The sequence below is a fragment of the Accipiter gentilis genome, chromosome 34 (genome assembly GCF_929443795.1).
Source record: "Accipiter gentilis chromosome 34, bAccGen1.1, whole genome shotgun sequence".
Classification (NCBI taxonomy): Eukaryota; Metazoa; Chordata; class Aves; order Accipitriformes; family Accipitridae; genus Astur; species Astur gentilis.
The window spans coordinates 1,780,222-1,806,347 of NC_064913.1; the positions used below are offsets into that span (position 1 = coordinate 1,780,222).

The 26,126-nt window shown below is 39.4% G+C and overlaps 2 protein-coding genes across 2 annotated transcripts in view; one reads left to right on the plus strand and one right to left on the minus strand.

Annotated features, from left to right (window-relative positions):
• Nucleotides 1-4,570, plus strand: part of CAND1 (cullin associated and neddylation dissociated 1) — a 29,734-nt gene extending 25,164 nt beyond the window's left edge. The window contains exons 11-15 of the mRNA XM_049792211.1: nt 365-460; nt 2,196-2,365; nt 2,463-2,627; nt 2,855-2,962; nt 4,027-4,570. Of these exons, the coding sequence (XP_049648168.1) occupies nt 365-460; nt 2,196-2,365; nt 2,463-2,627; nt 2,855-2,962; nt 4,027-4,251 (764 nt within the window). The 3' untranslated portion in view covers nt 4,252-4,570. The remainder of the gene's footprint in view (nt 1-364; nt 461-2,195; nt 2,366-2,462; nt 2,628-2,854; nt 2,963-4,026) is intronic.
• LLPH (LLP homolog, long-term synaptic facilitation factor) overlaps nt 1-26,126 on the minus strand; it is a 556,390-nt gene that overhangs the window by 478,941 nt on the left and 51,323 nt on the right. The window lies entirely within an intron of this gene.

Genomic DNA, 26,126 nt, shown 5'->3' on the forward strand with positions numbered 1-26,126 from the left:
GTTTCATATTATGAACTGTATTCACATGTTTTCTTCATGTGCTTCTGCTTTAAAGAGGAGAGTTATTTGTAGGCCTATGTGTGATCATAAAAAAAACCTGTTCTTATAGGCTTATTACTTGAATTTTCTGTAGCAGATAAGATTAAATGCTTATTACAAATTTTATAATATTTTTCCCCATTTAAAATGTTTTCTCCCTAGAATTACTTAAGAGTTACATATTGCATTGCTAGTAATAAATAACATTTCTTGTTTAGTGTTCTTAAGAGTATTAGAAGTTTAAAAAGAATGACACTGAGTATGATTTAGATTCTGTAGTTGTGTTGTTTTAATGCTACATAGTTCCACTTTTGTTTCATATTAGGGTCCTCATATGCTCGAAGTTCAGTGGTTACTGCTGTTAAGTTCACTATTTCTGATCATCCACAACCCATAGACCCACTCTTGAAGAACTGCATAGGTAAGTTGTTTACTTTTACTGACAGCTTCTATGTTTTCTGGTAATAGAATTGCATTTAAAATTTCTTCTTTGTGTTTTCAGAAGAAAATATTTTACAGATACTAGAATTAGCTGCTAATGATAACTGTTGGAACAGTTATAAAATGTTTCCATAATAGCCAGTTATTTCTGTTAATCCTAGTTTGTTTGAATTCTGAGCAGTAAAAGTTGTATGATTTAAAATTACATGTATTGAAGCTGTGATGGGCAGTATGAAAATCTAGGGCTTTTAGGAAAGTGGGACCCAAAAGCTGATTTCCTTTCCTATGCTCTTGCCAAATTAATACCAGTTTGATATAGTAAGGAATTGTCTTTACCCAGAAGTCTTGGAAATATTTGACATTCAGTCACTTAAAATATGTATGCACATGTGAATTTTGAGTATTACCAGGTGTTGAATTGTAAATTTAGGTCCTTAGGATTCTATAATGCTTGTGGTCTGAAAGCATTTGGAAGCATGTATATTTCTACAGGAATAAGGTAATCGGAGCTTTCAGTGTAACATCAGTATGATAGAGCTTTGCAGTGCTGTGGCCTTTTGATCTTTTCTCATTTGTATGACAAAGTATTGTGGATTTGTTTAATATGCTATGGTGAATGTTTTATAGTGGATTAATTACAGGTGTAAAGATCTGTAAAAAATTATGTATACTGCTAAACCTAAGAGGGGGAAAAAGATTAATCTTTAAAAACATACAATTTTGTGGAGAGCAAGGGTTTTATTTATGGGGAAATGGAGTCAGTTCCTATGTGTTATTTTTGTCACTAAGCTTAATTTTTTTTTTTTAAATAATATATTTAAGAATTGATTATGCTTGTGGGTTTTTCCCCCTGCTGTCCCTGTCACTGAAGCTGCCCTGCTCCTTTGGTTTCTGGAAATATTTATTGATTATTCAGTCAAAAAACTATTGGCATCTAGTATTTAAAAAAATCTCAGCCACCTTTAGTTTTGTTACCAGTTTCTTTTGTGTGTATAGAAGTCACTTTGATGTTTAAACCTTGTTCTTCTCCTTTTAAAAATTTCACTCCTCATGGAAGTTGCTAGTAAAACTTCACAAACTTTGAGGAAAAATATGATATATTGCTGCAGGCATTTATTTTAACAAGGCTGTGTTATAGAACTATAGAAATTCAAATTTGAAAATGCACAAGGGTGGGGTGGGATGAGAGAGGTGTTGCTACGTTAATGTATACTGAGTAGGCTTATTTTGTGCTAATTCAGGAATTCTCAGCATAGGCCAATTTAGGGATTAAAAATCAATATGTTGATAGTTTCCTTAAGAGGTGTTCTCTAATTCTTCAGCTGCAGAATTGAAATTCGTTTTCTAATGCATATTCTAAGAGACTTTTAATAGAGAAAAGGAAAGGTTAAATATAATTTTTATTAATTTACATGCTATACCTTTAGAAAAAAGTTGAAATATAATTAAATGGCCATTTTTTTGATGGCAGTTTTTCTACTTCTGTTTCATTATACATGAAATACTATATATCAATTAATAGTTTTCATATGATTATAACTAATAGATTTATTTGTGTAATCATGCTAAAATACCAGGTATTTGTCTCTGTTAGATGAAAATAACTCCTGCCCTAAATACATCCTTTTGAAAGGTTAAAACTAAGCAAAGATATTTTTAAAGTAGCAAATGAAAAAGATCCTCATAGGTTGATTTATTTCTGTACATGATTGCAGGTGATTTTCTGAAAACGTTGGAGGACCCAGATCTCAATGTCAGGAGAGTAGCCCTAGTGACATTTAACTCAGCTGCACACAATAAACCATCATTAATAAGGGACCTCTTAGATACTGTGCTTCCTCATCTTTACAATGAAACAAAAGTCAGAAAGGAATTAATCAGAGAGGTATGTTGACGAAGAAAACAGTGCTAAATATATGCAAGTAGATTTTTTGTTTTTCTAAATATATTTCTTCATAACTTTGTTCTTTATTTGCTGACAGGTGGAAATGGGACCATTTAAGCATACAGTTGATGATGGGTTGGACATAAGGAAAGCAGCTTTTGAGTGCATGTATACTCTTTTGGATAGCTGTTTGGATAGACTAGATATATTTGAATTCTTAAACCATGTTGAAGATGGCCTGAAGGATCACTATGATATTAAGGTTAGCTGTCATTTTTCTCTGTGTAAGCAGTGACTTCATCAAAATATTTTAAATAGTGAATAGACTGAAATGGTAAAAATATTGCTTCATATGCTTAAGTACTTCAGTATATTTGCCATTTTCATTAAAGTGTTGCTGTTAAAAAGCTTACACAGCATTGTAGGAAATACATCTCCATATGTGTGCTGAGCATAACTAATTGTTGAATTGTTTCTTTCTCAACCTAGATGCTAACCTTTTTAATGTTGGTGAGACTGTCTACCCTTTGTCCAAGCGCAGTGCTGCAGAGGTTGGATAGGCTTGTTGAACCTTTGCGTGCTACGTGTACAACTAAGGTATTTAAACTTAAACTTAGTTGAGTTAATTATTTTGTGTTGTCTTGTAGAAATATAAATGAACTCGCCTATGAAGAATACTTCTGTACTGCTGCAACGTTTCCTGAGTTATAGTTGATAAGCTGCAGTAGACAGAATAATATAAATATGTGGGCCTTTATACATGTATTACATTTATTACAAATGGAGGGGTAGACTTGTTAGCTTCTTTTTAAAAATCCTCTGATTCTTTGGTGCCATTTCTTTTGTTTCTTAAAAATTTAGCTGTCACTTGGGCAACTTGTCTCACTTCATAGTGGAACTGGAATACTGAGTTTTTCTGACTTGTAATGTTTATGTTGTTTCAGACAAACATTTGGGTGATGAAGGATGGAGGCAGTGTAAAATAGTCCTATTTTTGTTGGTTTTTGTTGTGGGTTTTTTTCCCCTTCATCACTTATATTACAAGATTCTTGGGTCTTGGCATAGTCTCCTTTCATTCCTGCTCTCATATTGATCCACCTGTGTGCTCTACAGTCATCTAATACCTGATTTACCTTGGTTTTCCATTACTGTAGTCTGTTATATTTCACATCAAGATATTTGTCTGCTTTTATTGATAATGTTTGTATCACTGAAACATCTTTGAGAATTACAATAGCAGTTTAAGCAGTTATTCTAATGGAGGTCAACTTTTTAAAGAAGTTTTATTCTCTGGAAGCTGGGAGTACTGTGATAGTAGCAGTTTAATGTCATTTACTGACCTTACCAGTTAGAGGTTGGCTGCTATAATTGTTTTGATTGGTAATTGACTTGGTAGCTTACAACCTTTTTCTGCTTTCCTGGCAGTATTCAAGTTTTATTTGTAAACTGCTGGTTAAAAGTCTGCTAAAAAGTAGATGTTTGGAGATTTTTTTTGTTTGTTTGGTTGGTCAGGGGTTTGTTAAGAGCTTGGGCCATTTTGTAAGCTGTGCAAAATGGTAGTATGGAAGGAAATAAGTCTTTGTAAGATACTTTTTTTTTTAAGGTGGGTGTAGAGGGAGGATTAAGCAGAAGTTTCAAACATACTTTCATTTTTTTCCTAGGTAAAGGCAAACTCCGTGAAACAGGAGTTTGAAAAGCAAGATGAACTGAAACGTTCTGCTATGAGGGCAGTAGCAGCGCTTCTAACCATTCCAGAAGCAGAGAAGAGTCCATTAATGAGTGAATTTCAGTCACAGATAAGCTCTAACCCTGAGCTGGCAGCCATCTTTGAAAGTATCCAAAAAGATTCATCATCCACTAACTTGGAATCAATGGACACTACTTAGATGTTTGTCCAAAATGGGGACCATTATGTTGAACCATATGATGCACTGAATTGACAGGTTATGAGTAAGAAACAGAAAAAGTATCTAATCTACACATTGTTCCACTTTATTTACCTTTATGGAGACAGTTGGCTTTTCCCATTGTTGCTTTTCTAGCATTTATTCCAGAAATGTATTTCCATAATCCAGAGTTTGTTAACCACTCTCGTTTTAGTGGATTTGGCCACATTTGGGAATCAAAAAGTTGACACATGGTGTATGGAAATAGGTTCCAACATCCATTTGCCCTGTAATGTTTAGGATTAAAATGTCAAAATTTTGTGACCATGATTTTTTTTTTCTTTTATTCAATCTTTCTATTTGTAAACAAAAAAGGGGGGGAGGTGGGAATTAAGTATCCAGGTGCACCATGTTTTTGTATAACTTTTTATTCTTTTTTGTTTCCGCTTCATAAATTGGTTTGGCTGGCAGATGAATTCTGTGTAAAATTTATTATATTAAAGAGAGGATTTGGGCACAGTTCAAAAAAGCAGGCATAAATGTCATTTTTAAAGGTGTGGGGATTAGAAAACAAATACCCCTGTTGTGCACACTAATTTTGCATGAGCAAGTTTACAAATATATATTGTCTGTAAAACAGCATGTGCAGTTTATTCGTAATGCAAGTTAAAGTAAGTTCTACTGTATCAGTGCAGTTTTCAGGTATTTTGACATACAGACCATTCATACAGAAAGGGATGAACGAAGGTTGGTTGTCTTAACCTGGCTTTTTTAAATGCCGGTGGTATGACCCTGCAGACGTTCTTCCAGTAAATATGACAATTCCTGCAGTTTTCATGGTTTTTCATTCCCAAAGGCTGGATCCCCTGGAATTAAGGTGGACAAACCGAAGATCGGAGGGAAATAGGATGAGATGGAGGTAAAATGAGCAGAGAACAACAATAGCTGCTCAGTGGCTCCTAAGCTCTGGATTCAACTTAGGTTTTGTTATAGAAGTATGAAAGGAAGTTTCTTAAGTGGCTGCTACCTCCTATTCTTCATCCAACAGCTTTTGTTAAGGCACTCATATACGGTGTTACTTAGACAAGTATTGCCAGACCATCATTTTGTGCCTGTCAGAATGTTTTCTGGCCCATGGAACCACCAGTAGATTGCAGTGCTGCAAGTGTCATATGGTATTCTGGTGAGATAGGAAACAGGGAATGGTCATCAGACTGAAGCAGGATAGAAAGCAAACAGATACAAGAAAAAATATCTGCCATGAATATGCTGAAGTAATCTAGAAGTGGACCAGAAGGTGATAGATGGCAGTCCCGCAGTGAACTGGATTTGGGAATTTAATAGCAAAAGATGGGGAACCGCTGCCTCAAATTGAGACTTGTCATTACTTGGTTAATGCAACTTAGTTGTCTTTTTTTTTAGTCAGATCTGAATTTGATTTTTCTCTAGTTAACTAGTATTTTTTAGCTAGTTTGATATTTTGGGAACCTGTTACATGGATACCTGGCATAAGCTGCTACATGAGTAAACAAACATACGTTTTTATGACCTCAGAGACAGTTTCCTGTGAGCACTGGTGTTTCGGGGGCAAATTCTTCACCTTACGCACTTGCAGCTTGGGAAAAGCAGGGGAGATATTGGTGCATTTTACTTTAATAAAAGGACCTGAATGAAGAAATCTATGAACTCATTCAGTAGTAACAATTTTAATGCTGTAGAAATTTTTGAAATTGTAGCTTTCTCTGTCTCCAAACTCTTCATACTAATGTAACAATTGTCTTCTAGAAGTAGAAATAAATGAGATTAAACGTACCAACATATCTAAATGTCATGAAAAAGAATGGGATGACTTGAGAGAGAAACCATACGGTAGAAAAAGCACTGTGAATTAGGTGCATTTTATGTTGCTGTATAACTCATCTACTTCAATTACAGCAATATACAGGCCTCCTAATTAAGAATCCGTTGTGCTAATTAATTGTCAAACTAATCTTAGAACTTTTGCATTAAGTTTACAGAGTGTGTTAAAATGTTTTATAGACGTAAAGCTAGGTGTGAGAATGGTATGATAAACATGAAATGTGAGGCCAAAATATGTAAATGGAGTAGGTGACAATGGTAAGTAAACAGAATACTTGTATTCTTAGTTGGGAGATTTGTGTGTGTTTATGTACTACCATAAAGCCTAACATGATGGATGCAAATAATCTTCACTTTGTTTTACAGTACATTACAGTGGAGCAAGCTTAAGGACAGAAGAGAAGGTTGAGCTATATTATATAGTGAATGCTTTCTTGTAAGAGAGTAATTTTCACTTTGACCACTGATGAAGCAGGTGGGAACGTAAGAATTAAGTCTTCCCTGTAAGTTACAGAAATTCTAAGAGTATGGTTCTCTCCAAGTAGCAGCTGGTTATTTCTTGATGCAGGAAGACAGACTCAAAGTTTGTAACTGCACCATAATTACTGAAATTATTTATTAGTTTTATAAAATCTAACCAGGTTAGATGTTCAAATTCCACTGACTCACTGAATTGCTTGATTGGAAGTTAGGGGTTTTTTTTGTTTGGTTTCCCCACTGTATATCCAAGTATTTGGGTAAACCTGGTATATTTATGCTTGTTTAGGTTCAGGGAATTCTGTTAAGGATAATGTCAGGAATACCTGTAGCTGTTCTTTAAATGCTAAATTTTAAATGTTAAATTCACTAAAACAAAACCAGAATTGTGAAAGGCTGCTCTTAAAGATTTTTGGTATAATTAGAATTTCCTCTAGTGTTTTTCGTCATTTTGCACACAGGCAATTGAGACCAATTAATAAGCTTGCACATAATATAGAAATGGTTGGCCACTCCTTGCATTGTAGAGTCTTGCCTTGAAATATTTTTGTATCTCAAAAATACTTAATGCTCTGATTTTTCATGAAAAAATCTTGCCATCATTGCAAGGAAGGTCTTTTCTAAAATTATAATTTGAAAAGTACAATACTTTAAGAATGCTGCATTTCAGTTATGTAAATTTATTTTTTAATATAATATTCCTTCAGAATGTTACATCTAATATAGCAGTTGACAAAATAAAAAGACCTGAACTACTTCCAGATTGTATTTTTATGAGGTGAACAAAGCAGTACATGTGCATGTAAGCAGCATTGCTTCTGTCAAATGAAGGATTATTTTAACATTTCATCAGTTCAAATCAGAAAAATGAATTAAAAATTCATATCTGCTACTACTGTATTTGGCTTAACAGATATACTCAGTAGTGATGCTAGGAACAAGTTCACCCTGCTCTAGTGGACTAGTTAGTGATTTAGCAACTGTTCTCATATTACTGGTACTTCCCCTTCCTTGTCTCCCCTTGAGATGACTTTAAAAGCAAAGTAACATGTGGCTTTGGAAGTGTGTGGGGATTTTTGGTTTTGTTGTGTTAATCCTGATCATTCTGATTGCAATGACACCTGTTTCTGCCAAATACAAAATGGTTAAGCCTTCAACCTCTGGATTTTATTTCCCTGTTGCTCTAAACTTCAGATAAAAAGTACCTTTTTTGTTGCTACTGTTCTTAAAATTAGTTTCAGAGAAATGAAAAGTACTAGTCAGCTTATTACTTTTTTTGTCCTTGTTTCCTCCTTGCTGTGAGATGGGAAGGTTTGCTTGCTGCACTACTGAACATGAACAGGCAGGTGTTGTGACAGTGAGCATTGCCCCCCCACACTTTGGAAGAGCTCTTCAGTATAGGCTTATAGCTCTTACACTAAAACTGACCTTTTTCATTGGTATCCATTTATAATTTTTCATTGTATCTGAGTTTGGGGGAGGAGAAGGAAATCAGGGTTCTTGAGAATAATGAAGTAAGTTAATCTTCCATGACCAGTGTTGGTGAAGTGGGGAAATTTTCTGCAAGAGATGCTTTTGTGAGGATCAGGCAATTTTGTCTTGGTAGGGAGTTAGACTTCTTTAGATTTGTTTCCAGCCCATGAGGCTTTAATGTTTCCACATAATCTTTGATGAGGAGAAAACTGCCTTCAGAAAGGTCATCCATCCCCCAAAACAAACAAAAGGGTTTCTGTTGATTTTAGTCTTTATATTGTGGTTTGGAAGATAACCTTGAACCAGAGAAGAAGTGAGCGTGTTTCTGAGAACCACACAGACACTGGCTGGAAGACAGATGTTACCTGAAATGTAGCACTAACAGAGAAAATGAAATCTTAGAGAATATTTTCATGTTAAGTAATTCTCCTTTCTTTTGTATTCTGCCTTTGGTCATATTTTTGAATAATGGGAAATACAGAAGGGAGAAAGAAGTAATTGGTGAGCTGTGAACTTCTGTGATCCCAGAACTTAAGGGGTAATGTCTATTCCCTGCTGCTTCCTTTTTTAAAAAAAGATATATCCAACCAGAGGTATTTTGACAAAAGTACATAGTAATTCCTAAAAGATTTTTATTCTGAAGGAGTTAAAAGTGGGATTTTTTTTATTATATTTTCATTATTTTTTTCTTTTATTCTGAAGAAATTATTTACCTTCATACATGGATTTCTCCCATCTGACAATTATGAGGCAGTTCAATATGGCTGCTGCAGACTTTAGGAAGTAAGCTGTGTCACTTGGCTCAGTGCAGTAAGGATATTCCTGTAGTAGAAAAAGCTTGCAATTCACTCTTTCCAATTCTTTTATTAATAGATTAAAAAAAAAAAAAAAAACAGTTCACATATGACTGTAGTTTCCTTTCAACCTCCAGCCTTTCTTCCCTTCAACTGAACAAATATTGGACTCTTAATCACCTGATTGCTGTTATTTTGGATGCCACCCTTCCTGGGGATTCTTGATGTTGTAATCTCAAGTCCTTTAGAGGACCTTTTTTTTTCTTTCTCCAGTCCTTAATAAGATCATTTGCTAGAAGGCTCAGGTTTATCTCCCATATCTGTGACATTTACATTGTGCATGAAGACAATTCTTTCATGACTTGCATGTAATATCCATTTTATGGAGGGATTTCTCAGAGAGACACTATGCTTAAATGCAGCTGAATGCCTTTTTTGAGCAAGTTCATAGTTTAGCCACTCCCCTCTGCAGGGAAAATCCAGTATGTCTAAAATTCACTGGAATTTAGAGTATTTTAAAAAAAAATGCACATTTCCTTATTTAAAAACATACCTAAAGACAAAATAAAACAATTTGTTCCATGTGCAGCACAGCTAATGGCTTAATGTAAATTTTTCTCTTGCCCCCTCAATTTCTTAATGCTTGCACCATATCAAATGATCTGCAGGTCTAGACCAGCTTGCCAGTAAGAAGGTGTTTTGCGTTGTAGCAGCTAAGTTCTGCCTACTGATGGAACGTATGGGAGGAGCTACTTTGATTTGTTTCCCTCCACAGCTACTGATCTTCACACAGATGGCAAAATTTGAAATGTCAGCCGTGTTCGACAGAAGGGTAAACCCCCCCCCCGGATTTCCCATCATCCTGAGTACTTTTCAGAGTCAAACAACATTACTGTATTTTTTTTCCAAATGCAAAGGTGATCAAATGAGTCTTTATTAGGAGGAAGATAGTAAATTTCAAGTGACTTGAGTTGTACTGAGTTCTTGTTTTTCCTGACACAACAGGTTGAAAACCCATATCTCTGGGTTGAATCATGACTTGCTTACAAAAACCACCTCATCATCAAGACTAGAAGTGTGGAACTGAAGCGGCAGATGGACAAGATGGTTGATTTTAGTACCTGGGCAGGGGGCAGCCAAAGTGAAACATTAAACTCTGTGCTGCTTTCTCACATGGTACCAATCTTGGCATATAAAGTGGGTTGAATTCAGCTCTAATAAAATAGTAGAATATTTGTATCTCCAGGTAGCTGATATGAAGGATTAAAAAGCTGTTTGACATGGAAGTTTATACACTGTTCTGTTTTGATTTTTGGAGAGTATGTATGTAGACACAGTGACCTTAGTTGCAGGTCATTTTCTAAGAAGTTAACAATTTTCTTTCAGTTCTCCTTCACTCTCAACTTTTTAAAATAAGTGGAAAAAACCACAATTCTGTAATTTTGTAGTGGTGTTGGTATTTGATTTCTGCACAACTATCCTTTTTTCTTTTTTTTTTTTTTTCCTTTTAAATCTTTCCAGGAAGAAAAAAAGTCTAAAGTAGAAGTTTGGCTGAGTGTCTTTCAGTCTTGTGCATTCAGTCGTTCTATGTGGAGTCTTAAAAGGAAAATGAAGATAGGTTATTTATCCGCAGAGAAAATAATGTTTTCTCAGTGGTTTGAATAGATGTATTCAGGTCAAAACAGTTGGATATAATCAGGAGCTATGTAAGGACGAAGAATTTTCTGAAATTGTAAAAATTTCTCGTTGTCCTTGAATGATTTATTTCAGGTCTGGTGGGTGGCTGAACATGGCTGACAGCTAAAAGGAGGGCAAGGGCTGGCTATCACATACAAATGTGAATCTATATTATACTGCTGTTTAGCAAATGGTTAATATTTGTTGGTCTGGTTTTTCTTAGTACTGGTGTCATTAGGTATTTATTGCTCCAAGACTCCTCATAGCTTAGCTATCAACAAAACATTCTACACATTATCAAAGTTCTCTTTGATTAAAGGAGGATGAGTTTGAAGAATGGTTTGGGGAGAGCGCAGAAACAGTTGGGCAACTGACTGGGTTTGGTTTTTCCCATATATCTTTTAAATTACAGAAGGATGGGAATGAAGAAGGTCCATTGGCACGTTTAGGCACTTGTATAGAAGGAGGTCAAGAGCAGCACTGCAGAATATAATGAATTTTCTTTGGTCAAAGTGGTTTGTATTTGCTGTCCTTGGGTGCAGTGAGGGTCCGTGGTTGTGTGTAGTATGGATGCTGAGCAAAATACACTGTTGTAAGGTGGGGACAATATGGTGCAGAAAATAATCTGGTCATGTCTACTTCATCATTCAATTCACGTTGCAACAGGTAAGTAAGTAGATGAAAGGGAGCTGTGTTTTACTTGAGATAGTGGAGTTATGCTCATTTGCAGGTGTATCCAGTTTGCTGTAAGGATGCAATACTCTTCTGACACGTGTTTTTAATTGTACTTTTAGAAAGTGCACAATTGCATTTCAAGGGAAGGTTCATCCTAAAAATTGGCTTGCTTCACTGTTCTCCTTTTGGAGAATTCACCTCAAATAATACAATTTTAAATAATTCTTCTGGCAGCATTTAATAGCTGAAACTAAGAGTTAATAATACTTCTAATCATTCCAATAAATGAAACTTATTTCCAAAAAAGGAAGCTTTAAAATGCTGCTATGCCAGCTAATGAAGTAAAGCAAGCAACCACAATGCACAATTCCCAGGATCAGCTAAAACATTCTTCAGGAATTGAGTTAGATGTTCCTCTTACCTCCTGCCTTCGGAAGTGGTAAAGAGCAAGTGGGAGAACACTTTACTCTTATGTTCATCTCCTTTATTTGAATTTTAATATGGTCTAGTGGATGAATGTGATTTGAAACCAAGAATGCTTATGCTTTTTTAAAAAATACATTTATTTGCAGACCATATTTAGCAACCTGTTTATATCAGCTTTGAAGGAAGCTACTTTTCTCCTCAAAGTGACCTGCCGCTGCTGTAGACTACAACTAATACTTGAACACATCAAGGAGCAATCTCTCTGGCTAGTGCTTTGAAAAGGCAAAGAATGTAATACGAGGTTTAACTATTTATTTGCAAAGTTAGCCTTAAATGTCACCACACTGTTTCTGTGCTGTTGTACTGTTTGTTTGCAAGGGAAACGTTCCAACGCATGCACTGTAAGATTGTAAACAGATGACATCTTTTATTGTAAATGTTTGTTTGCTTTATGTCACTACAAAACCCAGTCCTGCTTGCCTTGATTATATCTTGGATACTTTTCTGTAGTTTTATCCAGAGTTCAGCCTATAGCAATAAAACCAGAATTCGTTTCTGACAAAGCTAATGTTACGGAAAGAGAAGCCCTAGGAAATGTCTGAGGTCTGCATGCAGAATAGTATGTTTGACTACAAAGATGTTATAGTTAATGCACTCCATTTTGCAGACCAGCTATTTCTTTGACGAAGTAGTGGAAATAGGTTTATTAAAAGTACAGTATCTGAGAACAGCATCAGAAGCATCTTTGATAAATCTGTTCTTGCAGCTGGTCTATTCAGAAGAAGAGTCTATTCACAGTGAAGTCTGTCTTCATTGCTCATCAATGGCCTTTGCTGAAGAAAAATCCAAATGTTTCTGCCTGGCTGTACCAGTAAATACACTATCCTGTGTCAGTAAATACAGCATAGTGCTGAAGGTTATTTTTGTGCTCAAAAGCAAGATGCTGCGCTGTGTACAAGGTATTCATGTAACCCCAACTTACCCATTTGGCAGGGATTTATGAGTAAAATTTTAGTGATTGCAGACACTACAATTTTTCCAGAGGGAGACATGATGGCCCAAGACTATTATATTACATTGATTAGATCATAAAAATAACTGTAATTTTTCCTTCTTTGTGCATTTTTCAGAAAGAGCCTTAAATATCAAGCCCTGAAACCTTTTAATGAAAGAAGACTTGTTTTAAATAACAAGTATTTTAATCCTATAGCTGTATTTTTCATTGTCCTCTGACAACTGTAGAGTTGGATGTGGTAATGAGTGTACTGCATACAATCCCACTCGATGGAATAATACACAAATAATGTTAATGCTCTTGGAAACAACTATTGTTTCTTCATAACTTCAGTAGTCACCCCAGATGATAAAGTACATTCTTTATGCCACATAACAAAGTTTTCAGAATGCACCATGAACATAACAAAGTACCTAGGAGTATTACCATCATATATAGCTGCAGGATTAAAATACCTGCTTGCTAGTAATTCTTGGTTAATGTGCTCTGTTCTTTCTAGTGACTCTCTAATTTAGCACGCTAAAATCTCCACTAGATACCTGTGCTTAGGTATACACATGTATCTCAGAATGGGTGAATTTTTTCTGTTTTTTCAATCTTTCAATTTTTTTTAATTTTTTGAAGCTACAATTCCTCCTGGGTGCAAGTGATCAGTATTGCATTTGTGAAAGTTATTTCAGTCATCTGAAAAAAATGAGTTCTTTAGTGTTTTTCCAATGCCAAGTGTTAAATAAAACCATATAGTAATCTTTTATATTTAAAAGCTAAAATTAATTCTGATGAGCATTTTTATGTGAAAGTAGCTTTATTACTATTAATTTCTCGGTGTTTTTGTAAAGAAATCAAACGACTGTAAAATAACTTGGTGGTGTATTTTAATTTCATCATAGTGTTAGCCTTTTGGGCACTCTGGTTTTACACCCTCTGACTTGAACCAGAACCCCTTTTTAATTTCTGTCTGGATCAACAAATGGCCAGATCTGTTTGAGCAGGTCTGTGCTGCTCCACTGCTGGTTCTGTAATTGTAAATCTGCCGTTGCCACAAAAATAGAGCATAAATTATTCCTCTCAAACAGCTAGGGTATAGCTAAAATCAACTTCTCCCTTCTTTCCCTGTGTTTATTATAACAGTTCACAGTATGTCTACTAAGAAAAAAGTTTAATACAGTTTTTTGTCCATCCAGTTACTTCACCTTGTTGCACTGTCATGGCAGAATCTAGTGTATTCGCTGGCTGCATGAGCACAGTTAAATGAAAATTAAATTTCAGGAGCAAGTCCAGCAAGTTATTTTCTTCCAGGAGATGGCGCAGTAGCCTCATTAACCAATGCCACACAAACTGGGGGAAACCGGCAAGATTTCTTCGCAGGGAAGAAATTGCAGGTATTTGAAGAATGGGTTTGAAATGGATCCTATAATTGTCTTTGACAAGATACTGAAGCTTTCTGTTATGACTAGCTCGCTTCAAAGTTCCTTTCCAATCTTTAACAAGTAGTTTCTAAACTTCCGTGAAGTTTGGCGAAGTTTGTGCAGGTAGGTGGTCACCGCGGCGAAGTTCCAGCCAGGGCTTTGCTGGAGGTATGGTCTGGATGGCTTGGCGCTGCTGCAAGCAGTGGAATAAACCACTGGGCCCCACCAGATGAGTTACATGGCTGAAAAAGCAGATTTTGCAGCATAATTCCATATTTTCTTTCTACCTTGCTAATGATTTCCCTTCTCTCAGGCTTTCAGCAGGCAGCTGTAATGGGAATGGTGGCCCTTAACACAAGAGACCTAACAAAACTAGGAATCGGGTTCTGGTGAGCAGACTGATGTGTCAGCAGCATTTACCTTCCTCTGAATGAGTGCATTAATGTCTTACCTGAAAGTGCTAAAATTGAGGTAAAATTTGGGTAACAATCTACTGGTTTGCTTTTCAGGTCTAGAGTTTAAAAAAAAAAAAGGTTGTGTGTGTGCATTTTTAATTTATATTTCTATTCTAAGTTACCATGGCTACTGAGAGCTTTTTTTATTGGGCTAACCAACAAAATCCTTGCCGACGACACCAAGCTGTGTGGTGCGGTCGACGCGCTGGAGGGCAGGGATGCCGTCCAGAGGGACCTGGACAGGCTTGAGCGGTGGGTCTGGGCGAACCTCATGAAGTTCAACACGTGGGTCGGGGCAATGCCAAGCACAAATACAGGCTGGGCGATGAGTGGGTTGAGAGCAGCCCTGAGGAGAAGGACTTGGGGGTATTAGAGGAAGAAAAACTGAATATGAGCCAGCAACGGGCGCTCGCAGCCCAGAAAGCCAACCGTATCGTGGGCTGCATCAAAAGCAGTGTGACCAGCAGGTTGAGGGTGGTGATTCTGCCCCTCTGCTCCCCTCTCCTGAGACCCCACCTGCAGTACTGGGTTCAGCTCTGGGGTCCCCAACATAAGAAGGACATGGACCTGCTGGAGAAGGTCCAGAGGAGGGACACGAAGATCGTCAGGGGCTGGAGCACCTCCCCGATGAGGACAGGCTGAAGAGAGTTGGGGTTGTTCAGCCTGGAGAAGAGAAGGCTCTGGGGAGACTTTGTTGTGGCCTTTCAATATATAAAGGGGCTTGTGAGAAAGCCTTTTTATCAGGGCCTGTAGGAGTAGGACAAGTGCTCACGGTTTGAAACTGAAAGAGGGTAGATTTAGATTAGATGCAGGTAAGAAGTTCTTCCCTGTGAGGGTGGTGAGGCACTGGCACAGGTTGCCCAGAGAAGCTGTGGCTGCCCCATCCCTGGCAGTGCTCAAGGCCAGGTTGGATGGGGCTTGGAGCAACCTGGTCTGGTGGAAGGTGTCCCTGCCCATGGCAGGGCGTGGAACGAGATGATCTTTAAGGTCCCTTCCAACCCAAACCATTCTGTAATTTTGTGATTCTGTGAATTTCAAAAAGGAAAAGAAACTTGTTTTTAAATATGTACCAGTTAACTGCTCCATACTGAATATGAACCAGTTCTGTAATTATTAGTATGTGTGTGATGTTTCTAGAAGAACCAAAGCATATAAAGCTACAGGGAATGTCATAAACATGCCATGCTTGAGTGCTCTCAGCTATCACGAACTGAATGGGTAATTTTAGATGTACAAGCAGGCAATAAGGAGCTTTTTTCAGGCTTCAAATGTATCCTCTTATTGTGGAGGTCCAATACAATACGGCAAATATTAGAATATGCATAAATTGTTAATTTAAAAAACCCCCTGTGTCTGGCTGGCAATGCAAAAACCCTCTCACTGAGTTTACGTAATGTTGAAAGTCAATGGGAAGAAAGATAATTTGAAGTTTAAATTCTTTTTTAATAACTGAAATTCATTTTGAAACAGTTCGTACTGGTGTAACCAGTGGCAACAATTGAATTCAGCTAGGAGCTGAATGGAACAGACATAAAGGCTGGTTTGATTACATGTTTACAGGCTCTCTGCTCCTTTCACTCGGGAACATCACTGCTGTAATGGTGGGAAAAGCGGGCTGTTCGGTGGTTACCCTCGCTGGCAGGGCCTGCATCGCAAGCTTCGGAAAAAAGTTTTGCTTTCCTAATGGCAAAGAGGTTACGTTGCATTAGGCTGGGGCCAAAATGGGCCTTTATGTGCAGCTTTTACAGCTTTACTGCCTGAATTATGGTTTGCTGGGTGTGAGGGCTCAGTTTGAACTTTCAGATCCAGTTTCATGCTGATAGTTATTCTAGTGAATAACTGAGAGCGCAAGTCTGCTCTGATCTACCTTGTGCGTAATCGTATTAATTTCTCTAGGTAGGAAAAAATCCGAAGTTTTTATAATTTTTTAAGTTTCATTTTATATTGATAAGCATTAATATATCTATTTTGGTTTAACTTTGGTGGGTCTTTCAACAAATTAACATCTCGGTGTGGCCACAGAGGCCGTGAATACACAAGAAGCGTATTAATGGGTAACAGAAGGACATAACATCCTCTGACTGTCATGTCAGTTACTGCTGAGGATCGTATTTTCATATTATCTCACACTTTATAAATAATTTCTTTTAGCCTCAGAATAGTTATAGGAAATGCACAAGCTAGAGAGAAAAATATCGTTCCCCTTTCTGTCCCTGCAGAGGTTATCTGGCTCAGCTCTTATGATCTGGGCTGCTTTATCAGCTGCGCAGCACTGACTTGACAATAAAGATTTTCTTTTTGGAGGGAGGAAGCATCCTGAATTTGGGAGTGAGTTACTGTCAGAAGAGGGGCAGCTGGAGGAGAAACAGTGAGATTTTGTGAGGCTGCTATGGAGCCACAGATAACGGCTTCCAGGGCTTTAAATATCTGTATATGGCTGTGATTAATAAATTCGTGTATATGGCTGTGGGGAGCTGTGAGACGGGGCGTTCCCTGATCCACCCAGATTACAAGCTACCCGTGAAATACCAGGCAAGGAGCTACCCCGTACCAGTGATATAAAATCCTTTGGCAACGGGACGTCAAAAATAACTGTCTGTGGAACCCCCAAAAAGGGCCATGCAAGCTGAGCCTGGGCACAGGGGAGCATCAAGTCTCTAGAGTGTTTCCTGACGAGTCCCCGAATCCGTCATCGCGAGGGTACGGCTGTGGAGGTCCGGGTAGTCAGTGGTGTTAATGAAGACTGTGTTTGTGTCCACCATTCCAGAAATGCTGACTGCTAATAAGGAAAGCTCTCTTTGGGTTTGTTTGCTTGTTTTCCTGTTTTGCCTGTTTCTTTCTGTGGTGTTGCCAGTTTTCTGATGCAAAGCGAGGCTCATGGAAAGAAACCTTCTGCCCAAAGTAGGGTCAGCTAGAGCAGGTTGCCTGGGGCTGTGTCCAGTTGAGTTTTGATAATCTCCAAAGGTGGGACCCCACAATCTCTCTGGGAAACCTGTTCCAGTGTTGACCACCCTCACCATAAAAAAAAAACAACAAACCACCAAAACCAAAAAAACCAAAAACCAAACAACCAAAAAACCCAATAACAAAACAAACAACCAAACCCCAACAAAAACCCAACCAAACAAAAAAAAACCAAAAAAACTAAACAAACAAAAAACCCAAAATGTTTTTTCTTTATTTCAGCTATACTGCAACACATACTGATTGCCCCTTGACTTGTCACTGGGCATCACTGTGAACAGCCTGACCCTGTCTTTTTTACTCGCCTCTCCCACCAGGTATTTATACACATGGATGAGATCCCCTCGAGCCTTCTCTTCTCCAGGCTGAACATCTCCAGCTCTCACTCTCCGTACGTCGGGTGCTCCAAGCCCACGATCATCGTCGTGGGGCTTCTCTCCAGTACGTGCCTGTCTGGGTTGTACTGGGGAGCCCCGGACTGGAGCCAGCACTCCCGCTGTGTCTCCCAGGGCTGAGCAGAGGGGAAGGATCACCTCCCTCGACCGGCTGGCAGCGCTCTGCCCGATGCAGCCCAGGAGCCTGTTTTGGCCGCCGTCGCCCCAAGGGCACGCGGCTGCCTCCTGCTCCGCTCGGTGTCCTCCAGGACCCCCAGGCGCTTTTCTGCCAGTGTTTGCCTTTATGTGGCTAGGAGTGAAAATGGGCTGCCCTGTCCAGAATGAAATTCAGGTGAAAGAATCGCTTTCTACACAAAAATCAAAGATTACTATTTTTTCTTTAGTGTAATGGAAATATTGATCAGCAGAGCTACCACTGCAATTTCCTCGCTAGGTTTCTCTCCGTGCTATTGCAAAATCACTTCAGAGCACTATTATTTTAAAATCCAGAGGGCTGCTTGATAGGAATTTATCAAAGCGCACGTTTAAGTGAATTATGAATGCTGGGCCCAACTTCTCATTCAAATGTCACCAGCGAGGTACTGTAGTGTCTGCCAAGTTGGGATCCTGCTGCTGATTTAATGTCAGCCTTCAAAGAACAAAGGGCTGGGTTTTAGTGCCTTGTCAAAAAAACCAACCCATGTGGAGATAAAGTATTATTTTTAAATAGTTAGCTAATGTTGGCAGCTACAAGAGAAAATATGAGAATGAAACGTAGCCCTTTCCTACCCATGCCCAAATGAGCAAGGAGAATGGCCACCAGTCAGGTGTAGGTGCTAGTGAAAGAAAGGCCAGTTATTTCCCAGTATTGCCAGTAGCTGACATGCCATTGTCGTGGGGTCATTTACCACATTTCATTACGTGATTTTTATTTCTTATTTTTTTTGCAAATAGTAGCATATTTTCTGTTTCCTCTCGTGGAAAATGATTAATGGTAGAAATTAAATGAAAATATATCCCATGTTTAATTGCACAAAGACTCTTCAAATACTAGAACAGATGTGATATTTTTCTGTCTTTGTGTGTGTGCTGGAAAATGCTAAAAATTCAGACTAATCATTGGAAGTTCTAGACAGTGAGCAGGAGCGAAAATGAAATATAACTCTTAATCATTTTCTGTACATTAATATATTTGCATGCATTACAAGAACGCTTAATGTCTTCACAGCACTTCATGTTTCTATTAATTTCCAAAACAGATATTGCAGGCAGTAGCAAGAGCATCACCTTCATCTTGTAGTCTAGTTTTGTTCTTTGCTTGATTCAGATCTGGAAATTAAGTTTTGGTGGCCTAAACATGAGACTGTAGATTAGTCTGAAGTGAGTCACCCTCAAGGTGCCTTATTAAAGCTGTTCTGCTTTGTTTAATTGCTCTTATTTAGATAAAAAATACCAGATATATTGTGGAGCTGGGACCTGAACCTTTGTCTCTGAGTGCCCCAACAGAAGGGGTGACCTCTCTCCTGTCCCGTCAGTATTCCTTGCTCCTGGAAAGCAAAACAGTTCAAAGCAGAGCCAGCTAGGGGATGGCTAACGGAGTAAGATACAGGCTCGTGCCTACAGAACATCATCCCTGGGGTGGGATGTATTGTTAGCAGCCCTTCGTCTGGTAGAGAGCGTGGGCCCCGCTCCCCACAGCTCCGTGCCGTGGGCCCCGGGAGCCTGGCAGACCAGCTATCAGCAAATTCCGTGCCTCCCTGTGTGCTTGCACGCGATGCTCATAACGGGAACGCTTTGGAATTTAGGGGTGAATGGCATCAAGGATTAAATATTAGACTACAAAATTGGAAGCAGTTATGAAAAAGTAGGACATAAAAAAAAGGGCGTAAAAAAAAATTCTTGGTATTTATCTTTTGCTGTAGTCATCACTAAAAGCCACTCAGCTCTTATTTTGAGGATAGTTCAGTGTTCTCCATCAGGACATTTCTTTTTCTTACAGTCACTAATTTATACCGAGTGCAAATAGATCTTCAAGGTGTAGACTCTGTCACCCTAAGTATTTCTCTGCTAAATGCAAACGTAGCACCGTGCTACAGTTCCCTTTATGTTTTTTCTTTCCTGCTCAGAGACGTTGTTCCCTGGTGCCGGTGTGTCCGTACGGATCAAGGAGTACCAAGCGTACCTCCTTGAGGATGCTGGCTGAGGCAGGCCAGGCTCCTGAAGCAGAAAGTCTGCGTGGGGAGGGCTTTCCACGCTTTGGCAGTGCTCCTTACAGCCACCAACTACTTTACACCCCAAAACTTCATTAATTTTATTTTCAGTAATAGTTAGCGTACAGGCTAACATGAATGCTCCATGAATACTGCAGTAGTCGCTGGCTCTTTGCAGAAACAAGCTGTCGCATCATTTTCAACACTGTTGTTTGTGTCTGTGTTTGGCCAGAAGGACATTCCTTCCACACTGGATTAGCTTCAGGGACTCCATCGCATTTTATTTTACGTAATACCCCTAATTTTCTCCTTACCAGCCAGGCACAGAGGCCACTTTGGCATTGCACTGTGTTGCTTACTTGTGGGGCTGGCAGTAGTCAGATGAAAAGAAGTGTAGGCTGAGCTACTAAATCCGTATCACTTTTCACTGTAAAATAGGACAAGTTCTTACAACAGTCACTCTTCTGAACGTCTTACCTCTATAAATTTTCAGTTGCACAGAAGTTATTCATGTTCCTCTAGCTGAGTTTAAGCCTCTTACAATTATTTCTACACTGTGAATAAGTGATTTATTACTGTGCATTACTTTTCCAATCCTTCATAATAGAGCAATCAATTTTTAGATGTGCATTTTGCAGAAAGAATGAAGCACTGATACTATGAAAAATATCACCAGAGAATACAGCTTTTATCTCTGCTGAAAAATGGTGACAAAAATGCTTTCAGTGGGACCCAGACCAAACTGCTGTATCTGAACAGATGCTGATCACGGCCTACAATTAACAGCTTCTTGAGCTGTTGTATCAGGTCAACAGCTATTGGTAATGTTCATTCAAGTGTAGACAAAGCCATAGGGATTCTGCACTGCAGCAGACGTAACAGGATGGCTGAATATAATTGAAGTTTTCTATTGTGGTATAAATAACACTAGTAGTGCACAAGCAATAGTCCGTGTTGGAACCCAAACCCTTGGAGTAGCTGAGTCAAAATTTCTCCTGGATGTTTTATTGTGAGCTTTTGATCAATAGCTTTGGTGCATTAGGAATAGAGAGAGAATAGATCCGATTCTACCATGAATGAAGGAAAACTCATTTGAGCATATTATTATATTTATGGACAGTTGTAGTGTGCTTCATATGAAAGTGGCTTTTTTTTTTTTTCAAAAGTGCAAATTCTGTATTTTATGAAAAGTAGTTAAGGGCAATTTCTATTGCCCTTACAGTAATGCAATATTGCAATGTGTATCGACCCAGTAGCAATGTGTTGGCTTGTAGAATAAAACCAGCATTTGAGCCAGAAAATCTGAACAGGCAAGACTTGAAGTTGCCAAACCAACACCTCCTTACTTGCTCAGTGCAGAAATGAGATGAAAAATTCCACTATAACTTTTGAAATAGAAACTTAGAATGTTTTGGCAGAAATGAAAATACCAAAGGGGGGGGGGGGGGGGGAGGGGAGTAAATTAAACCAGTCATTGTAGCTTTGCTGCTCAAATGAAATGTTGTAGATGTTTAAAACATGTTTGTATGTCCTCTGTTGAAGAAGGAAGAGTGGCTATTGCTTCCCTGTACCTGCTCAAGGACAGTTTGCTGAAAGATAACAAATACAGGATGAAGGCTGTTAAAGGTGAGAGATGTCTGAGTCCTTCTCCAGTGGGGTAGGGCTCAAGCTCTGGAAAGAGCACCCACCCTTAACCCGTAACCCCCTGTCAGTTTTCCCCTTCAGAGTCAGGGAGAAGAAAGTAACAGACTGAACCCCGTGAGCCTGTGATTGAGAATTGTCCCCTCAAACATCAACAGGTCAAAGTGCGTTACTGAGCAATATCTTTGTGTCTGTTTGACCAATACAATTTCTGTTGATTTTTATACTCATCAAAGTGCGAGTATTCCTCATTCCATGCACTGGTTAATTAAAGGGAGTGCGGTGTATAGATTGAGTGAAATAAAAATTGCCTGTGCGTACTTGTCACTGAGAAAAAGTCAGCAATTTTTGTGGCAAGCGGTGCAGAATGAGTGGCCCTTGTGAAGTGGCAACATGCTTGATTGTGAAGCTGGAATTTCAGCTCTGCCTGTTTACAACCTCTCAGTGCCTCTGTGGATGTACAGCACTTTGCTTTATATTAGCTGCTTAATATCTAGCAAGAATCACACTGAATTAGTTTGAGTCCTATGATATATATATGTTTTTTAAGTAACTGTGCTTCTCCCACGTGCTCAGGACCACCAGAAAGCATCATTAGTGCTGTCTAGCACAGGTAGCATCAGGTTAGCAGCAAGGCAATAAGGAGAACTGCCCTGTGATGTTTATTTTACTGCGAGAGGGATGAAGGAGCAGCAAATGTTTATTATTCATTCTCCTGGGAGGGTCTCAAATGAAAGGGCCATCTCTGTCACCCTCCCTGACATGCTTTCCTTTCTGCCGGGCTGTTGGCTGTTTGCTAGGGGAGCAAGATGACTCTGACCCTTCTGCAAGTTTTCCTGTGACCCTCCCAGTTAATGAGACGCTGGGTTTTGGCAGCAGTTGAGCTATTTGGCAGTTGTTGATTTGGGGTACAGGCTACCGTTATGTGCTTCTTGCATCGGGAAGGAAGAGCAGGACTGGGGCTGCGGCTTTTAAGGGGTGCAGGAAGGCACCAGTGGAGGCTTTCTCTTAAGACTCAACTGTTGTGGTGCTGCGTCGTGTGTGAATTTCTCTGATGTTGCCTCTTTAAAGCACACGGTTTTAAGCCACATCTTTGACTTGGGACTTTACAGAATGTGCAATAAAAATATCTTGCAATTACTTTATCTTATGATAATTTTGTAGGAGCGTGAAGAGATACTGTGTTCCTAAACCAGCAGGTGTCCTCCAGCTGCTCTGGAGAGCATCATCCTTCTCACCTGGACCTGTGAAGGTTTCTGTGCATTCATTCTGAGCTCTCTTACAGTACATTATTGCTAGTTATCACCTCCTTTTGTCTTTTTTGAAGGAAAAAATGGTCAAGAAAATCTCTTACAATCGACTTAAAGTTTAGTACTGCAGTGTTTGTGCTTCCACCCTCCCCGCATGGCTGAGGATGAGTCTTCTACCCACCCATGCTGCCTGCTGAACTGCTGTTATTCTAATGCATTCTGCTTTACGGGCATTTCCAAACAGTTCGCTGGTTCATTAGGGATATTCACCAGAAAGAATCGGCAAGTAACGCGGTCCGTGCACTTTCAGGTACTTGGGCACTGAGTGTGCTCCAAAGCGTTTCCTGAACAACCGGCACCCTCCTCTGATGCCGTGGTCGGCAGAGAGGAGCCGTAATGCCGTCACCAACTTTTCCAGACCCGGGAGCAGCGACAGTGGGTAAGGCATTGCAGGCAGCCTCGGACCTTTCTCTCCCATTGACCTCTATTTCGTTTCCCATGTTCTTGCATGGAGCTGGAGAACCTGTTTGACTGTCTCCTCTGGGCTGGTCGTCACCGCCGTACTCTGAACATGTAGCAGACCAGCGGACTAGTGGATTTTAAACACAGCAATGACACAGTACAGTTCTTAAAGCTTGGATACAGAGATCGGCAACTCTCATTGTTCTGGTGGTTTGAGAATAACTAAATGGACAGAAGTCTGCTTGCCCGTGGCCGCTTGTGTTTGAATCCACCCCTAGCATTAAAAAGTCAAATCTTTTTTCCATTTTCCCTGAAAAAGGGAGAGCACTTTCCGTTTTGACACAGGCATTTTTCTTGAATGACTATCCAAAATGCTTCTCCCTTCTAAACAACATTTAGTCATTAGCAGTTCATATTTTAAAATGCTGTTTATTATGAGTGGAAATATGCAAAATTTCCTTAAAAGCTGACTTGCAAATGTTAATACAGGGATAAATGAACAGTTGATGAATAAGTCCTTCAGAAGCAAGCTGCTTTAGAAACACTCCATAAATTTTCCCCATTACCACATTTAAAAAACATTTAAAATAATTGTTGGAAGTCACCGAGTGCTGATAACTCTGCTTTATGAATGCGGACTAATGGAGTAAAGTGATAATTATTTAGCTGCTGTTGCATTTTAATTCAATCACGCCATGGCCATTACAGTATAGCGCGGCCTTCGCCTTTTTATTTTCTATAGGCAAATAAAATCTGCTTGGTGGTCTCGGGTAATAGCCCTTGCAGTACCTCGCTGCATCAGGGGAAGGAGGGCAGGAACAGGCTAAAGACCGTAGATGCTCCTGCGATATGGAAACGTCCCAGGTCCTGCCACGGTCGAGAGGGACCGGAGCGTGACTGTCACCAGAGCCACCCAGGCGAGCGTGATGCTGGAACCTGCGGGAGCAGGAATGGATGGATGCGTTGCCTTAGGCCACCTCGGAGCTCCTCCGGTCTCTGCTGACCCTTGGCACGTCCACCATCCCACCGGTGCTCGGTGGGACACGTCGGGGCAGCCCTAGTCTCCCCCTTCTTGGTCATACACGGGCAACTGCTTTGAGCCGCTGACTGCAAAGCTGGGTCGTCGTCGCTTCCACCCCGCAGCCTTTGCCAGTGAACTTTCTGTCGAGGTGGTTACGTGCTAGTAAGGGCAATTTTAATGAATTTAAATTTGCTTTGGTACTCAGTGTTTCTTTTCTTTCAAAAAGCTGAGGTAGCGGCATATCCCACTTAGAGGACGGACAAAAGCGACTGTGCCTGTCTCGGAGGTGACGGAGAGCTAAGGTAAGACTTGTGCAGCCAAAACCATCCTCCCAAACCTGCCTTCTGCAAAGCGTTTCTCCAGCGACTGGTAACAGGGACCCAAATAAAAAACCCCACACACAAAGAAATGAAATCTGCTGGTTGACTGCAGCCACATTAAACTAGACATTTCATTTCAGCAGTACAGTGAGAACTCAGTCTTTGGGTTATTTAGTACATATCGAACCTCAGAGTGGCTCTTCGGTGTGTTCTTGGTCATTTCTTGAAGTGCCTGATGCCACCGAGCAGAGTCACGCTGACGTGCCAGCTGCCTTCCCCACGCCGGGAGAGCAGAAATCTCTGTGGCAATTCCCAATTCCAGTACTGGTGTGCTCAGGGATGCGTTAACATCTAATCCTGCCACTGCTCAGGACATTTCCTCATTTCCATCAGTTGGACTCAGACCTGGACCAGACACAATCAACTGAGACTCTACATGAATTATACCACAGAGTGTATTGAAAGGAGATGCTCATTACTCTATCTGCATAGTCTTTGACTATCAAAGAATACTTATCTGTTTAAAATGCTGAAATAATTTTATTAATCCATATGAGCTCTGGAGTCATAATGAGAAGTATTAAAATGTCATTAAAATGCCAAAATCACAGCAGTCAAATGCAGCCTTCTCTGAAAGGACACTCATAGCGTCTTATCCCAGGCAGCAACATCAAATTAGAAGTAACTGTAGAGTCATTCAGAGTTCCTCAAAACCTGAAGAAAGAAAGATACGAGTTAAAACACAGCAGCTTATAAATGGACTGGATGCACAGCTGAGTCAAGGCCATTGGGCTTCCAATGACTCGATACACTTTATAAAATCATTCTGTTAGATAAGCCACTACATTTAAAATAATGGTTGTAAAGATCATTATACATCAATGAAATCACCGCAGCGCTTGGCTAGCTCTAAATAACAGTGTTTAAGGACTGTCATAGCAATGTAAAGCATAATTTTCAGCATTTCCACTTGTAGAGTTTTACATATTTCATGTCACATACTGCCATGTTCTCTGCTGTACCCTGTGGTTTTGTTTGCAACTGTGATAGCAAACTGGGTCTGAAAATGGGATCTTTGAAAGGCTGTAAATCTTTTTATTTCTTGCTTCTCTTTGTAGCTGCAATTCTGAAGGAATTTTTATCTGGTTTCATTAAAGATTTTATAGCAAGCTAAGCGTATTGGAAAACCCATGTCCTCCAGTGGAAAACTGGTTAGCTAACTACGTATTTGCCCGTAGCAGCTGCAAGCTTGCATAGTTAATTCCTTCAGAAATGCTGATGCATCATGAACACGTGCATTTCAAGAGCTGAGGTCTGCTGCCTCATCTTGTCAATGGAAGGGATTTTATGAATCAACATCACTCTGAATTTT